A 17,790-nucleotide genomic window follows, 5' to 3' on the forward strand; every position below is an offset into this window, starting at 1 on the left:
CATGTGTATGCACGTGTGTATGTGTGTAGGAGTGTGTGTGTGGGGGAGTATCTGTGTGCGTGTGTGTGTGTGAATAATTTACATAGCTTTCGCCAGTGATCCTCTTCCGGTCATTAGAAATTGTTGAGTAAAACTGCTTTGCTGGCAACCTGCTGTCCGCACTTGTATTACTGAATGCCCTAGGAAATAATAAAACTCTATTTGTTTAAGGATATGCTAATTAGAGGCTTCACACGATTTGACATTCGTCTCCTAATTTGGATGATGCTGTTCCTTTGGAAGATGAGTATTGACTTTAGAGTTTGGGTCTGAGCTAAATTTAGATGCTAGTCCAATTTTGTCCAATGGCTTTGAATTCCACATTGTATATACTGAGAGATCATCACTCACTTCTATTAAGCATCTAATTTAGTGGCTTCTTATGGCCCATTTGGAGAAGGAAGAACAATGGATTTTCTGGTACTAGTGAACAATGAACAATTTTTGCTTTTTTCAATCACAGTAATATATGGTGACCTTGACTCCTTGTCTTCTAAAGTATGGGAAATGTTTAGTGGAGTTATAATGCTAGGTTTCTTACAGTAGCCTGCCTTTTGGGAGTGGTAGGAAAGTTAAGACTCTATGTGTGCACCGTAGCATCCAAAATCCGATTGTTAAGACATTTGGTGAACCAGAACACAGTGTCCCCAAGCTGTGGAGGATTATAGAGAGTTTACCATATTTGGGGAGCAGTTGTCACCAGTTTTTACCCAGCCAGCCAATGATACTACTGGGATATATTATATTGAGATAGACATTTTGGAAGGAAGCCCTGAATAAATGAGTTACACTTAATGCTCAAAAAGAAAGAGCTGGGTTTCTTGATTTATGGGTGGCAGATTTTGACCTAGGAAAAACATATTCATATGTCTTTAAATTGAAAAAAATCACTCCTTATAGAGATTCTCCAGGAAGACGCCTCTATGAAGAGTTTCACCCAAGTTCTTAGCATTTCAGAGCTTACCAATTAACTCTTTTCCCAGGCTGGGTGGTTGGGGTTATAACTCTTAAGATAAAAAATGGTAAAATTGGAGATAATGGCTTGGCAATGGAGGGATCAGCAGTAAATTATCAAAAGGAGAAAAATAAGATTTGAAAAATGTAGTGGCTATGAAATATCATTACTAGAAACAGTTTAAGAGCATGGTGATGCTTACCCTCAGCAGTCTTATCTTTTCAAAGGCTGCAATCTCATATTCTCCCCTGCTAGAGTAGATCGGCATTTTTGATTACAGTAAAGAAAAATGTGCCTGGAAATCAGACCTGACAGAACATAATGTTCTTCCAGGGGTATTTTTGTAGACAATGCTTATTTAATTTTGATTTCAGAATTGTTTTGTGGTACATCTCATTTTGATATATGGTTGTTTAAAATTCATGTCAATGCCTACGTAATTTAAAAATGAATTGATAACATTTGGAAGCAGAAGAACATTAAAGGAAAAGAAGAACTAATGGTGACAGAAAAGAGGGCACATTAATACCAGTCATCTGCACATGAAATATCAGTTGTTGACTGGGCGCGGTGGCTCACGCTTGTAATCCCAGCACTTTGGGAGGCCGAGGTGGGTGGATCACCTGAGGTGGGGAGTTCCAGACCAGCCTGACCAACATGGAGAAACCCCGTCTCTACTAAAAATACAAAATTAGCCGGGCATGGTGGTGGTGCATGCCTGTAATCCCAGCTACTCAAGAGGCTGAGGCAGGAGAATCGTTTGAACCCGGGAGGCGGAGGTTGCAGTGAGCCGAGATCACGCCACTGCACTCCAGCCTGGGCAACGAGAGCAAAACCCTGTCTCAAAAAAAAAAAAAAAAAAAGAAATATCAGGTGTCTTTTCTGGGTGCATGTCTCTGCCGAATCATCATGAATCAGCAGCATTCATGGTGCAAAGGTCACTGAACACACAGTGCCTGACAACACCATTGGTGGCTGTGGCTTTCAAGGTCCTGCCCTGCTAGTGGCTATTTGACCTTAGCCAAGTCACAGGTCTTGTTGGGGTTCCATTTCTTCATCTGTAAAATGGGCAAAGATTACCTCCAACTCAAAAATTTTATGATCTGTGGTGTGATTTACGTGACTAAAATTCTCTGCCTGGGAATAACTATACTAGTGACAGAACTGAGCTCTTCTGTGGTGAAGGATGGGTGATAGGTTGCCTTCACCTATTTCCAGTGAACCCTGGCTGTCCTCCTTGTTAACTCCCAGATGGCAACTTCCGATTAATCAGCCCTGCCTCCTTGTCTATAAAGTGTTCTCTGGTGTGTTTCATCCTCCACTTTCCCCAGTGTTCTATGCAGTATTTAAATCTTTCAGAAGTTATCTTCTTTAAGAAAAACTTATCGGCAAACAAACAAACAAACAAAAAAACAGATGGAAGAAGAACTCATAGATTAAGAGGCTTACAAGATATCTCAACCAATCACCATGTGTTAACCTTATTTGCATCCTGATTCAAACAAGCTGATTGTAAATAGAAAAAATTGTGACATGTAAGAGACGACTGGAAGTTTGAACACTTGGTAGATGTTGGATCTTAATTTATTGGTCATTATTTTAGGTGCCATAATGGTATGATAGCTATGTTTTTAAAAGAATCCTTATCTTTTAGGGCACATACTGAAATATTTGCAGATGAAGATGATGTGATTCTGGTGGGCAGCCAATGAGTGGGGATACAGAGGAAGCAAGTTTGACCCTGAATTGATAATCACTGGAGCAGAATGACGGGGACACAGAGGTTAGTGATACTACTGGGCCTGTTTTTGTGTAAGTCTGATAGGTTCCATCAAAAGAAGTGTAAAATAACCAAAAGGCTTAACGGGGACTCATCCTTGCAGGCACATTTGCCGAAGAGTGGGTAAGTGCTGCCTGTCGCAGTTGTATAATCGCTGGGGGTAAATGTGGAAGTTCGTCAATCAGCAAGGCCGTAGTGGGGGCTGACTGGCAGCAAGCCCAGCGCTGTGTGGCTGTCATCTTGCCTCGAGGCCCATTTGCCCTCTATAAATAACAGTCTATATGAATGCTTTACTATTTTAACACACATGGGCCACAGCTGCTGAGCACGTTTGTTTACGTAGCTATGAAACCTTCTGTAAACACCACTATCTCAAAATCGCCCATGTGTCAGGAACATAAACGGCCCCCTTTAAAAATATATCTGCAGATGAGACACAGCCAACTCCTAGATGTCTGAGTGGCTGGTGTCAGAATTTTCCAGGGTTTGATTCATTTTCAAAAATAGAACCACATGACTGGAAGGTTCTTGAAAGGTCGCTTGGCATGTCCCTCCTGACTTCATGCGGGACCAGGCCAAAGCCATTCGCAAAGGACTCGGGGCTGTTCTGTGTGGGCGTGGGTCCGTCTTTTGTGCAGTCCCTTCAAGGCCATGAAAGGGGGGCTCACTTCCAGCCTTCAAGGAGCCCACTTTCATTTTCTAAAAATGGAACCTGACCCTGCAATGCGGCTGGCGTTGGAAGGCAGTGCATCCACAGAGCACCACTCGCCTGCACTGGGCCTGAACTCCCAGCAGACGGAAGGACCCAGGTGGCCTCCTGCGGGACAACTCGGGTCTCCGGAAAACACCATGTTGGGATCATCCTGTGCCCAGGATGCCTGCTTCCTATCAGGGAAGAGGGCACCACGTGAAGGGGGCCATGTGGGCCTCCCCTCCTCCCTGGAAGAGGCCTGCTCGTGGAGACCACTGAGCACAGCAGGTTAAGGTCAACTGTGACATTTTTGAAAGAAGTGATGAGCACAGGGGAAGCTGTTTTGTGTCAGCTTGCTATTATCACGGCTCCTGATTTCCAGTCCAGCACTACAATGAATAATTAGATCCCTGTGAATTTGTTTTCCTCGAGTGTGCATTTGGTCCACATTTTTTTTCCTGTGGTTTTGAGAGATTGAAGCATTTTTCTCCCCTAAGGGCCTGTTTAATGCCCATAAATCCTAACTGAGCTTTTCATTCACAAAGAAACAGTATCCTGCTGAAGCGTAAGAGATCAGCTGTGCTGGGGATACTGAGTTGTACGATTCCCCTGAGGAAAAGACCAAGACACTTCCAGTTTCCAGATACCTCCAGAACTTTCTAGAACCCCCCCCCCCACAGTCTAGAAATTAGAAAACTATTTTTTAAAAGAAAATGGGTAGCAGTTGCCTTTTCCCAGGGATGGGGTGACCATTTGGATTGATTTTGCTGGTAATTACTCAGATTTCTCTATGAAAGCTGTAGAAAGGCCATAGGGTGCTCAGAGGCAAGTATCACTGTTAATTACCAAGAAAACCATATTCCTCCCTTTGGAAAGGCTCACTCATTACCAGCTGTCATCAGAAAGACAGGGCCTGCCCCAGGGAGAATTCTGACTCAGGGACATCACAAAGATAATTTGCTTATTCCAGATCTATTTATTTTACAGAGATTGGGCTCTGGTTTGAGGGAACACAAAGCTTAACTCCCACAATTTAAATCTCAGAATCAGTAACCAGAGGGTACATCTCCAGTGGTTTCTGCTTCTTGAGCTTGGAGACACTGCCCTCTCTCATGTCCTCTTGGGGGAATTTATGGTGAAAAGCGAAAAGAAAAACTGCATCCTGAGTGGTCAGTTCATAGTGTCAGAGGCTGTAGCTCTGTGGCCGCTAGGGGGATCCAGAGTCCCTGTGCTCAGCTGAGGTTGGGGAAGTTTCTGGTCTGTAGGAAAGTGACAGCTCCCTGTTTGAATTATTTCTCTTTCCTCCCTCCTCCCCAGCCTCCTCTCCCCCTCCTCCTCTCCCCCTCTCTCCCTTTCTCTTCCCTCCCTCCTCCCCTGCCTGTCTCTCTCTTCCCCTTCCTCCTTCCCTGCCTTCCCTTCTCCTCCCTCCTCCCTTCTATCTCCTTCCCTCCTCCCCTTTTCCTCCTCTCCTTTCTCCGCTTCCTCCTTCCCTGCCTTCCCTTCTACTTTTCCCTTCTATCTCCCTTCCTCCTCCCCTGCCTCCTCCTCTCCCCTCCACCCAAATATCGCCTCACAAATGCACCCCCAAATCAGGCTTAAGGTACAGATAGCCCTGTTAACACCTGGAGCACTTATGTCTTATTTTGCAACAGTGACTTTTGTTATTCTTTAAAGCTATTGTTATTCTTTAAATAGCTTTATAGCTATTTAAATTCTTTAAATAGCTATAAATATTCTTTAAATAGCTATATTTAAATTTAAATTTAAATATAAATATAAATTTAAATTTAAATTTAAAAATTCTTTAAATAGCTATATATAAAGCTATTCTTTAAAGCTATTGTTATTCCGATTAGGTTCCTGTGCCTTTTGTTCTATGGGAACGAGACCGCTCCTACCATTGAGCTCCATGCAAAGCCCTTTACTCACGTTTTCACTGTTTGCTGCATTTAAAAACCCTATAGCAAAAGTTTCACACCACCACCGTAAGAGAAATTTGTTAGAGGTTGTGACCTTGCCTGTTGGGTACGGGGAGGTAGAAACGTGGGACCAATGGCTTTTCCCTAAAAGGGATCACAGGATTAAGTTACTTGTCACAGATTGATGAAGAACATGGGGCCAGCCTGCTGGTCATGCAATTTCAGACACTATAAACCACCCGACTCGCAAGCTGAAGACTTAAAAGCATAAAAGGGCTGATGGTATCAGGAAAAAGGACCCCAAAGACACTATTACTACCTCAAAGAACAATAAAGGCCTTAATGAATTAGGATTCTGGTTTATACTTTCCCTGTGACGCACTATGGTTATCTTGAGTCCTAGCTGATGGCTCTGTTTTGGGGGATGTTACATACAAACATGGCCAGAACCTGCTTTGCTGTTGGGATGTGTAACATGCAAATTTCAGACATGAGCGAAGACGTCAGTAAAAACAGACCATTTTCTCTATTTCCTGAACAGATCATCTTCCTTAAAACATCCCAATGATTAGCCATTAACAGCAGGAGGGCCGGCAGGATTAAGATGAATGGATCTTCAACTTTTTTCTTTTCCGCTAGAGTTATTTACTGTGTCTGCAGCTTTATACTTACTGGGAGCTCAGCAGGTTGAATGTGGAGAGATATTAGGCACTCCCTTCATACAAAAGAAAAACCAATGCTATAGGCCTTATAAATGACTCTCAAAGAATGGGTGAAATTGCATTTTTATTAAAGCAGTTTGTCAGGCTTCCTTTGAAAGGCTTAACTTCCTCCTCCTAACTTGGTAATAAATAACCTCAAGTATTTAAATTAGCAATGTTTTAACGCCAATTTAAAAAATGCTTTAGAGACAGATCAGAGTTTAATTTAGGTAAATATTTGGAGACTTAAAATATATTACATGGTGATTTTTCATTGTTCATTAATTTATTTTCCAAAGGGCTTTTAAAAACTAAATGGTTAGGCTTCTTGGTGGATATACTTCAGGTGAGACATGTAGGCATACCATGTCATGAAGCAAGCGATGTTGTCAATATTGAGTGAGGTTCAGTATTCTAGATCTTGTAATAGATAAGAACATCAGGTCCAGTTTAAAATGAGCATCTATCCCACAGCCATCCCAGGATAGAACACATCTTACCTGTGGCTTCCACCATTCCTTCTAGGATGACCACAATTTCCAGTTCCTCTTTGGGCAGCTGGGCTTTGGAGATCTCCCAGAAAGGACTCTGTTGGTTAATTTCATGGCTAATGATCAGCGGTGACACCAGAAACAGACGGTCATCCCCCGTGTAATAGCCTACGTTGATATCCGTCTGGTTCAACGGGATGAACTCCCCCTCTGAGGTCTGTTTGGATTTGATCAACTTGGCTCTGATGGAAGCCTCCACAATGTGGGAATTCCTAAGGTCCCCTACCCGGAACATCAGGCACAGTTTCCCATCCCGCATGGAGATCACTGCATGGGTGGAAAAAACCAGGGTCTCTGCCCTCTTCTTGGGTTGAGAGATTTTTACAAACATGCATCCCACCATGAATGCATTAACAATGGACCCCAACACAGATTGGATTAAGAGAAGAATAATTCCCTCCGGGCATTTATCTGTGATGACCCGGTAGCCATAACCAATGGTGGTTTCTGTCTCTATTGAGAATAAAAAAGCAGAGACGAACCCGTTGAGGTTGGTAACACAAGGAGTCCAGGAGGGGTCCTCTATGTGGTCCATGTCTCCCCGTATGTATGCGATCAACCACCAGATCATTCCAAAAAAGAGCCAGGTCACTGTGTAAACCATGACAAAAATCAATAGGTTGAATCTCCACTTCAGGTCCACTAAGGTGGTGAAGATATCGGTCAGGTAGCGATAGGTCTCCCTCACATTGCCGTGATGAACGTTGCACTTTCCGTCTTTCCTCACATACCTCTGGATTTTCCTTTTGGTCCGGTCTCGGCTGATGTGTCTTGGCAGGTCATCCCTGGCCTGCTTAGGCAACTTTGGCTGGTGAATGGCCACTGGGCTCTCGACGTCCTGATCCATGGAGTCGCCCTCCAGGACGTTAGCTGGTGGTTTGGAGAAAAGAAAAGAAACACTGAATGAAAGGCTGGCTCTTTGAGGACAATGGAACGGCACACTTTGTATGGGCTGGTGAAACCAAATACCATTTGTGTAGCTATAAACAAAGTAGACAAAGCCATTTTTATTCCACACCATCTGGATAGGCCTCTAGTTGACTTGGACTTCTGTGCTCTTCGATCTAGTTTGTGTAAGTACTTCACCATCCTGCCCACCAGGACGGAGCTTATTGCTGCAAAATTGTGTCCCTGCCAGCAGGTTCTACTGAGTCAGCTCTCACAGAGGGATGCCTCCCAATTCTGAGATGCTGTGGCATGGGAGAGGCAGTAAGCTCTGATGAAGGAGTCCTCTTTAGATTCAGACAGGCTTAGCTCTACTACTTAGCAACTCTTAGTGGGCTCTTGGCCATGATATCTGTTATGGACTGTATTGTGTCCTCACCAAATCCATATGGGGCTTGAGCCCCAACCCCTAAGGTGACAGTATTTGGAGATAAGGCCTTTAAGGAGATAGTTAAAGGTTATATGAGGCCATAAGGTTGGGGCTCTAATGTAATAGGACTGGTATCCTTATGAGAAGAGGGAGAGACACCAGGGGTGCACACAAACAGAGCAAAAGCCATATGAGACACAGGGAGAAGGTGGCCATCTGCAAGCCAAGGAGAGAGGGCTCCCAGAAACTAACCCTGCCAACACCTTGATCTTGAACTCCAGCCTCCAGAATGATGAGAAAATAAATGTCCATTGTTTAAGCCACCCAGTCTGTGATATTCTATTATGGCAGCCTGAACTGACTTACAACACACTATCCAAATTCGTAAGCCTCAGTTTCCTCATTTACAAAATGATCATGATACCCAACTCACAGTGTTGTTATAAGGTTAAACAAATAAGGTTAAACCATGTATGTGATCTGTGCCTGCATGTAACAGACTTGCAATCAATATTTTTTTGTAATAAGTTGTTCCCTTGTCACTTTCCTTATGTTTAGGGCAAGAATCTTCAACAAGCTCTTTGAACTATTGGCCAAATTTCAGGGTTTAAAAAACATTTCTGGTTTTTGTCGGTAAGTATGCATGCATTGTACTTTAATGGTTGATTCAATGCCAAGGTAAATAAAAAAGGGTGGGGAAATGTTCTCTCTTTCTGTGTGCTTACATATTGATTTGGTTTCTGCCTCCTCAACATTCAACATCTGTAATTTTAGCTTGTGGTTATTTTCTTTCTTTTAAAAAAGTTTAATTTTTTTTTTTTTTTTTTTTTTTTTTTTTTTTTAAGAGATAGGGTCTCGCTCGCTCTGTCACCCAGGCTGGAGTGTAGTGACACCATCATAGCTCTCTGCAGCCTTGATATCCTGGGTTCAAGTGATCCTCCCACCTCAGCCTCCTGAATAGGCACAGGAGGCTCAGGCTTATGCCACTATGCCTGGCCAATTATTTTATTTTCATGGAGATGGGGGTCTCACTGTGTTGCTCAGACTGGTCTTGAACTCCTGGTCTCAAGCCATCCTTACACCTTGGCCTCCCAAAATGCTGGGATTACAAGCATGAGGCGCCATGTCTAGTTATGTTCTTTCTTATGGCTTTCATGATTAATGCATTGGTTCACTCATTAGTTAATAATGCATTAGGAAAGCTCTCCTAAAACTTGAGTGCAGGGGAATTTTGGAACCGATTCTGCTGTTTAAAAGCATATAATCCACTTATGAAATTATTTATTTGGCCAATAATACTAAAGTCTTCTAAAAGTTTGGTAAGAAATTTCTTCCTCCAGACTTAAATTCTGTGTCCTTTGACTCTGCCATGTGTTTCCTTTATGGACACTCTGTTTTTAATCTTGGTTAAAGGAGAAATGTCATCTGTCCACAAACCATCATTTATCTGAATAAGAACATAGCTGGAGATGGGATTTGAGTGCCACCAACCTAACTTATGAGTTAACCTTGCTCATGGATGATCAGTTGCCTTAAAAATCAATCTCCTGGATCTGTTTTTGTGTTTCAGCCTCAGGAAGAGACAGCATCTGTTCTGCAGAGCCTACTCTCTAGTCTGACAGCTTTGACTTTTAGATGATCACCCTCAGTAGTCCTTCATTGAAAATAAGAAAAGTCATTCATTTGTAAGAAAATTTGCATTTTTCCCTTTCTTAGAACAAGTACCAGGATAGGTGTTGATGGGAGGCTGTTGAGGTTGGGAGGGCTGAAGGTACGGTGGGTGTGTGGATGGAAGTAGAGGCCATGTCCTTCTCACTGGAGGTGGGTTGGGATGTGTGGAGGGAAGCAGAGGCCATGTCCTGCTCACTGGAGATGGGGTGGGTGTATGGATGGAGGCAGAGGCCATGTCCTGCTCACTGAAGATGGGGTGGGTGTATGGATCGAGGGCAGGGGCCATGTCTGGCTCACTGGAGGTGGGTTGGGATGGGTGGAGGGAGGCAGAGGCCATGTCCTTCTCACTGCCGCTACCCCCTACATGGCAGGGTGTTCTTGTCCTTGAATGGTCAACTCCGAGCTCTCACTGCTAATTTTGTGCTGAGTGGAAGTCTCTAAATATGACTTTATATGGAACGGTGTCTGGGCTCAAACTCTGCCTGGCTGGGGAGACCCTGTCTGCAGAGCCCTGTGAAGGGTCCAGCAGGCCTGGCGTATATCCCGTCTTGACTGCTGGGAGGCTGCCCAGCTGTGCAAAGCCACCCTAAGCTCTTGTCTTTCTGAGTCCTTAAGTGGAAGAAGAGGGTTTGTCAAATTAGCTGATTCTCAAGTCTTCAGTGATATACTTAAAAAATGTTACAAAGGAAATTTATTCCTGCCTCCCCTCCATCTCCAATTTGTAGGCTTTATCCCTTTTCTGACTAAACTGCAAACCCCCAGCTCCAGGCAATTGTCCTGACCTGGAAGAACCTGTCTTGAAAGGTTAGTGAATGAGTAGTCATCAGTGCTCTGGAAAGTCTGGGGGGATATCTGTTGCTCCCCTAAAATCCAGTTCCTCCCCAGGGCTGGACCACATTTCCCATCCTCTTTGCATTGAGGGTTGGCCATGGTGATTGAGTCCTGGCCCATCTGGAGTTGACTGTGTCTTCCTGGGCCATTGTCCTAAATAGTGGATGTGTCCCCTCCTTATGCCTTTGCCCCTTCTGTGGGGGACAGTGAAGTCAAGAGGTGAAGGAGCCTGGATCCTGAGTCATGGGTGGAGAGCTGCTATCTGTCTAGAAACAAGAAAAGCAATGATTGTGTTTGACCCATTATATATTTTGCATCTGTTTTCAAATTGAGCCTTATCTCTAATGTTGTGGGCAGAAATATATGACACCTGTAAGCAGATAGAAGAGTGGTCAGGGGGAATGGTTGTGGGAAAGAGCAAAGACAGAGAAAAGAAAGCCGAAGATGAATGTTTGGGTTTAGTGTTTGTAATGAATTAGTCTGGGGTTAATTAAATGCTTGTGTTTGGTATTAGGGGAAAAAATGTAATGCAATGCTACTTCATTGCCTTTAAAAACCAACAAAAAGTAAACACTGCATATTCTCATAGGTGGGAATTGAACAATGAGAACACTTGGACGCAGGGCGAGGTACATCACACACCGGGGCCTGTTGCGGGGCCTGTTGGGGGGTGGGGGATTGGGGGAGGGATAGCATTAGGAGAAATACCTAATGTAAATGACGAGTTGATGGGTGCAGCACACCAACATGGCACATGTATACCTATGTAACAAACCTGCACGTTGTGCACATGTACCCTAGAACTTAAAGTATAATAATAATAAAAAAATACAATAACAATGGGAAACAAAAAAACAACAAAAATTTCAAAACAAAGAGAAAAAGCCAAACCGCCCTGGTAGTTTGTTTGGAAGGTGGCTCCGGTGGGTCCCTCACAGGTGAGGCCGTGGGTGCAGGCCAGGTGCATCCATGGGGAGATGGGGAGGGAAGGCTGGGCCTTGCATCATGGCAGCTGGTGGGATGAACAGGCATGGAGTTGAGAGAAATCAAAAAAGCCAAGGAAATGTGAGAGTTCTGGGAGAGAAGAGACGAACGAGGAGCCCCGAGGGGCCAGGAAGGGCACAGTCAGAGAGGAGGAGAGGGTGTGGGGCATGGGGTGGGTGAGAGCAAAAGAGGGGCCAGAGCATCAGGGCTGTGTCCAGAGTCATCACAGGGAATGGGGCTAGGGAGAGAGGGCGAGTCCAGGTCTGAGCAGGGAGCGGCAGCTCAGCACTCACTGGCATGCATGCAGATGTTGCAGGGTAAATATAGAAGGAAATGGTGATCACATTTTGTGACATTTCTTTCTTTCTCGGAATCCCAGGTGTGAATTTGAGCGGGAGATCTGAATCGCATCTCCAGGAGCATTTTGAGCTGCTCCGTAGGGCAAGTTGCAGCTGTGGTTGGGAGAGCAGACATTTCTCCCATGTTCCTGCACAGCTGATGACACAGGCAACTTCTTACCACCAAGGATAATGTAGAGGGGGTACACCCTCTGTTAATCATGAAATGCTGCACAAATGTGCAAAGGGACCCAAAGAATGGCACTGAGAACTTTGATGATTTACTTGACTTTGAGAGTAGCTTTTCAGGATTTTGGCTCAGAGTAAATGTGGGCCTGTGTGAAGGTCAGTTTTTCTCCTCCTCTCTTTTGTTTCTTTCTCCTTCTCTTTTAGAAAAATTATCAATTTACATGGAACTAGCTAAGGTACAAAATAGCCTCATGTTGAAATTTAATCTGAAAGAAATAATAATAAATGACAGAGCCACAGCTGGGCGGAGCCTTGTCCTCGAATCAGTGGGATTGTGTTGTTGCATTTCAGGTACAGCTCTTGTTGCAGGGAAGCCTCCCCTGGTGGCCCTGGTCTGTAGTAGATGTTTCTTACATTTCAAGTTGTATATGAATTTTGCAGGTGAGACTTCCAGTATCCAAGAAAACATTCAAAAAGTACTTTGAGACTTTTTAATGTCATGGGGAAAACCTAGTTGAGAAAAACAGGATAGATCTCTAATGTACCTGCAAAGTCAAAGATTGGAAGGAAATACACCAGATGTGAATGTTAATAGGGCAATTTTGGGTGGGGGGGTTCATGGGTACTTTTAATTTTCTTGTTAAACATTTTTGAAATTTTCTAGAATACATTTATATTACTTTTATAATTAAAAAAACAAATTGCCAAACAACACATTTGAGACACTCTTGATACCTGATTTAAGAAATGTATCACACAAAGAGCTAAATAATGATAAAGCACTTGATCTGAAGGTATCCTATCCCATATAGCTGACAATTTAGAAACTGAGACATTTGCTTGACCTGAATCCAAGAAAATCGTAACTAAACCCTACAGGGTCCTTATTGGGGGTATGAATTAGAAGGAAAAGTGAGAATGTACTCAAGTTTGAGGCAACTTGAGGAGTGAACCCTATAGGACAAGTCGAGTCAGCTATCCCTGTAACCGTCCAGGGGACCTTGGAGGAGGGGGGTGTCCAGGAGGCCTTGGGGCTGGGGGGGCTGTCATGGTGAGCTAAGGAGAAAGGGACCAATGTCATCTTTCTCTTGGGTTTAACCAAGTGTCAGTTGTTTGGGCAGTGCCCTTAATGACACAGAAGTGTGGTTTCTTCCTCAACAAAAATCACCCCCAACCCACAGAATGGGAGAAAACATTTTCTAGTCATACATCTGATAAGGGACTGGGATCCAGAATATATAAAGAACTCTTACACCTTAACAAAAAATAAACAACCCATTCAAAAATGGGCAAAGGACTTGAATAGACAGAAGATATCCAAATGGCCAATAAACAAATGAAAAGATATTCTTCATTACTAGTCATTAGAAAAATGCAAAACAAAGCCATAATGAGATACCACTTCACATCTATTAGATGGTTATTATTTTAAAAAAAGAAAATAGCAAGTGTTGGTGGGATGTAGAGAAATTGGAATGCTGGTATATCGCTGGTGGGAGTGTAAAACAGTGCAGCTGCTATGAAAAACAGTATGTTAGTCCCTCAAAAAGTTAAACATAGAATTACCATGTATTCCAGCAATTGCACTTCTAGGAAACCCAAAGGGATTGAAAGCAGGGACTCAGATACTTGCACACCAGTGTTCATACTAGCATTATCCACAGCAGTGAAAAGGTGAATATAACTGTTGCATCAAGAAATGAATGGCTAAACAAAATGTGGTATGTACATACAATGGATTATTACTCAGCCTTAAAAAGGAAGGAGATTCTGATATATGCTACAACATGGGTGAACCTTAAAGACATTATTTAAATGAAATAAACCAGACACAAAAGGACAAATATATGGAAGGAAATTCTGATACAGGCTACAACATGGCCTCATTGGAAACAGATTTCCGCTGGTTGGAAGTAAGTTAAAACAATGTGAAAACAGAGATCAGAGAAACGGGCACTGGGGAGGGTATCAGCAATATTACATTTAAATTTGTCTTGGGTGTAGAGCAGGATGGGTTAGCCCAAGGTAATGGTGAGTATGTGCTTGCTTCCTGATGGACGAAGACTGGGATGGTTGGGGCATCTGAAAAGCAAGCACAGGAAGTCCTAGCCAGAGCAATCAGGCAAGGGAAAGAAATAAAAGACATCCAAACAGGAAGAGAAGAAGTAAAATGATCTCTCTTTGCTGATAATATGATTCTATACCTAAAAAGTACTAAAGACTCTGCCAAAAGGCTCCTGGAACTGATAAACAACTTCGGTAGAGTTTCGGGATGCAAAAATCAATGTACAAAAATCAATGTCATTTCTATATACTAATAATGTTCAAGCTGAGAGCTGAATCAAGAATAAAATCCCACTTATAATAGCCACACAAAAATAAAACACCTAGGAATATATCTAACCAAGGAGGTGAATGATCTCTACAAGAACTACAAAACACTGCTGAAAGAAATCAGAGATGACACAAATGGAAAAACATCCCATGCTCATGGACTGGAAGAATCAATATCATTAAAACAGCCATATTGCCCAAAGCAATGTACAGATTCAATGCTATTCCTATGAAACTACCAATGTCATTTTTCACAGATTTATAAAAACTGTTCTAAAATTCATATGGAACCAAAAAAGAATCTGAATAGCTAAAGCAATCCTAGGCAAAAAGTACAAAGCCAGAAGCATCACATTATCTAGCTTCAAACTACACTATAAGGCTGCAGTAACCAAAACAGCATGGTACTGGTACAAAAACAGACACACAGACCAATGGAACAGAACAGAGAACTCAGCAATAAAGCCACATACCTGTAGCCATCTGATCTTTGACAAAGTTGACAAAAATAAGCAGTGGGGAAAGGACTTTCTATTTAATAATGGTACTGGGATAGCTGGCTAGCCATGTGCAGAAGAATGAAATTGGATCCCTACCTTTCACCATATACAAAAATTAACTCGATATAGATTAAAGGTTTAAATGTAAGACCTCAAACTATAAGAATCGTAGAAGGAAACCTAGGAAACACCATTCTGGACATCAGCCTTGGGAAAGAATTTATGACTATGTCCCTCAAAAACAATTGCAACAAGTCAAAAGTTGATATGCAGGCCCTAATTAAAGAGCCTCTGTACAGCAAAATAAACTATTAACAGGGTAAACAGATGACCAAGGTAATGGGAGGTAATATTTGCAAACTGCATCTAAGGTGTAATATCCAAATTCTAAAAGGAATTTAATTTAACAAGGAAAAAACAAATAACCACATTAAAAAGTGGGCAACAGACAAACAGACTTCTCAAAAGAAGACATACAAGTGGTCAACCAACATATGAAAAAATGTTCAACATCTCTAATCATCAGAGAAATGCAATTGAAAGCTGCAGTGAGATACCATCCCACACCAGTCAGAATGGCTATTATTAAAAAGTCAAAAAACAACAGACACTTGTGAGGCTGTGGAGAAAAGGGAAACTTATATACTGTTGGTGGAAATATAAATTAGTTTAGCCACTATGGAAAGTAATTTGGAGATTTCTCAAAGAACTCAGAGCTGCCATTCAACCCAGCAATCCCATTACTGAATATATTCCCAAAGGAAAATAAATTCTTCTACTAAGAAGATACATGCATTTGTATGTTCATCGCAGCATTATTCACAAACAGTAAAGACATGGAATCAACCTAGGTGCCCATCATTGGTGGACTGGATAAAGAAAATGTGGTACAATACACCATGGAATACTACACAGCCATGAAAAGAATGAAATCACATCCTTTGCAGCATAGTATGTGGAGGTCATTATCCCAAGTGAATTAACGCAGGAACAGAAAACCAAATACTGTATGTTCTCACTTATGAGTAGGAGCTAAACACTGAGGACTAATGGATGTAAAGATAGCATTGGGAGACACTGGGGACTACCAGAGGGGAGAAGGAGGGACGGGCACAAGGGTTGAAAACCTTTTGGTACTATGTTCACTCAATGTGTGACAGAATGTCATACTCCAAACCTCAGCGTCAAGCAATATGCCCATATAACAATCCTGCACATGTACTCCTTGAATCTAAAATAAAAATTGACTGATAGAAAACAAACAAACAAAAAAAAGAAAAGCAAGAACAGCATGTGTTTTTACATGTCTTTAAAGGCATGAAACAACTTTGGTTGGGAGTGGCACAGATTCTGCACTGCTGGTATGCGGTGTGCATGGAGGAAATGAAGGGGAATGGGAAATGAGAAAAGAGAGGTGGATGAAGCCCAGGCCAGGCCCTGAAGTCCTCTGTGCTAGACTAAGGAGATTGGTTTTAAAATGGGGAGTGATATGATTATTTTGAGTGTTTTAGAAAGGTCTCTGAAGAGCAGTGGTATGGAGTATAGATTAGATGCAAGGGTCAGCAAGCATTCTGTAAAGAGCCAGATGGTAAATACTTTTGCTTAGTCAATGTGTTGCTTTCAGGAAACACAGGTCTCTGTTGCATATTAAAAAAACAAAAACTTTTTACAACCCTTACAACATGTACAACTATTATTAGCTTTTAGCTCATGGGTAGCACAGGAAGCGTCTGCAGTCTGGCTTTGACTCACTGGGCAGTCGGTTGTTGAAGGGTGCCTGTAGGAAGGAGAAATGGCCAGGTGCTCAAATAAGGAGGCAGCCACAGGGGTGAAGAGATGGCAGTAGATTTGGGGCTGAGAAGTAGAACTGATTTAAGTTGGAGACTAGTTGAGTGTGGAGGGGAGTGGGCAGGAGAATGACCCAATGGCAGTTGGGTAGTATGGTGGTCGAGACAGGAAGAATGGATTTTGGATGGCAGAGGATGATGTTTGTTTGGGCATATTCAGTTTAAAGTATCCGCAGACATTCAGGTGAGTTCTCCCGTAGGCAACCAGGTGTGTGGGGCTAGAGCTGAGGGCGACCTGGACCTGGAGCAGGTGCAGAGGAAGCATTTCTCAAGGGCATTATTCACTGCATGCTGTGGGACAACTGACTGCCCTCCTGGAAAAAAAAAGATGAGTCTTCTCCTTATTCCTTTTATTAGAATAAATTCTAAAGAGATCAAGATTTAAAGGCAAAAAATAAAACTACAGAAGTATAAGATGTCTTAAAAAAATTCTAAGATTTAGGCAGGCTTTTTAAAAAAATTTTATTTTATTATTATACTTTTAAGTTTTAGGGTACATGTGTACAATGTGCAGGCTAGTTACATATGTATACATGTGCCATGCTGGTATGCCACACCCATTAACTCATCATTTAGCATTAGGTATATCACCTAAAGCCATCCCTCCCCCCTCTCCCCACCCCACAACAGTCCCCAGAGTGTGATGTTCCCCTTCCTGTGTCCATGTGTTCTCATTGTTCAATTCCCACCTATGAGTGAGAATATGCGGTGTTTGGTTTTTTGTTCTTGCGATAGTTTACTGAGAATGATGATTTCCAATTTCATCCATGTCCCCACAAAGGACATGAACTCATCATTTTTTATGGCTGCATAGTATTCCATGGTGTATATGTGCCACATTTTCTTAATCCAGTCTACCATTGATGGACATTTGGGTTGGTTCCAAGTCTTTGCTATTGTGAATAGTGCCGCAATAAACATACGTGTGCATGTGTCTTTATAGCAGCATGATTTATAGTTCTTTGGGTATATACCCAGTAATGGGATGGCGGGGTCAAATGGTATTTCTAGTTCTAGATCCTGGAGGAATCGCCACACTGACTTCCACAATGGTTGAACTAGTTTACAGTCCCACCAACAGTGTAAAAGTGTTCCTATTTCTCCACATCCTCTCCAGCACCTGTTGTTTCCTGACTTTTTAATGA

General features: G+C 42.5%; 1 protein-coding gene across 1 annotated transcript in view; it reads right to left on the bottom strand.

The window, feature by feature from the left end:
• The window catches only part of KCNJ6 (potassium inwardly rectifying channel subfamily J member 6), a 300,315-nt gene that overhangs the window by 85,989 nt on the left and 196,536 nt on the right, over positions 1-17,790 (bottom strand). The window contains exon 3 of the mRNA XM_054468952.2: positions 6,586-7,506. Within this exon, the coding sequence (XP_054324927.1) occupies positions 6,586-7,506 (921 nt within the window). The remainder of the gene's footprint in view (positions 1-6,585; positions 7,507-17,790) is intronic.

This window comes from Pongo pygmaeus, chromosome 22, assembly GCF_028885625.2.
Source record: "Pongo pygmaeus isolate AG05252 chromosome 22, NHGRI_mPonPyg2-v2.0_pri, whole genome shotgun sequence".
Taxonomy (NCBI): domain Eukaryota; kingdom Metazoa; phylum Chordata; class Mammalia; order Primates; family Hominidae; genus Pongo; species Pongo pygmaeus.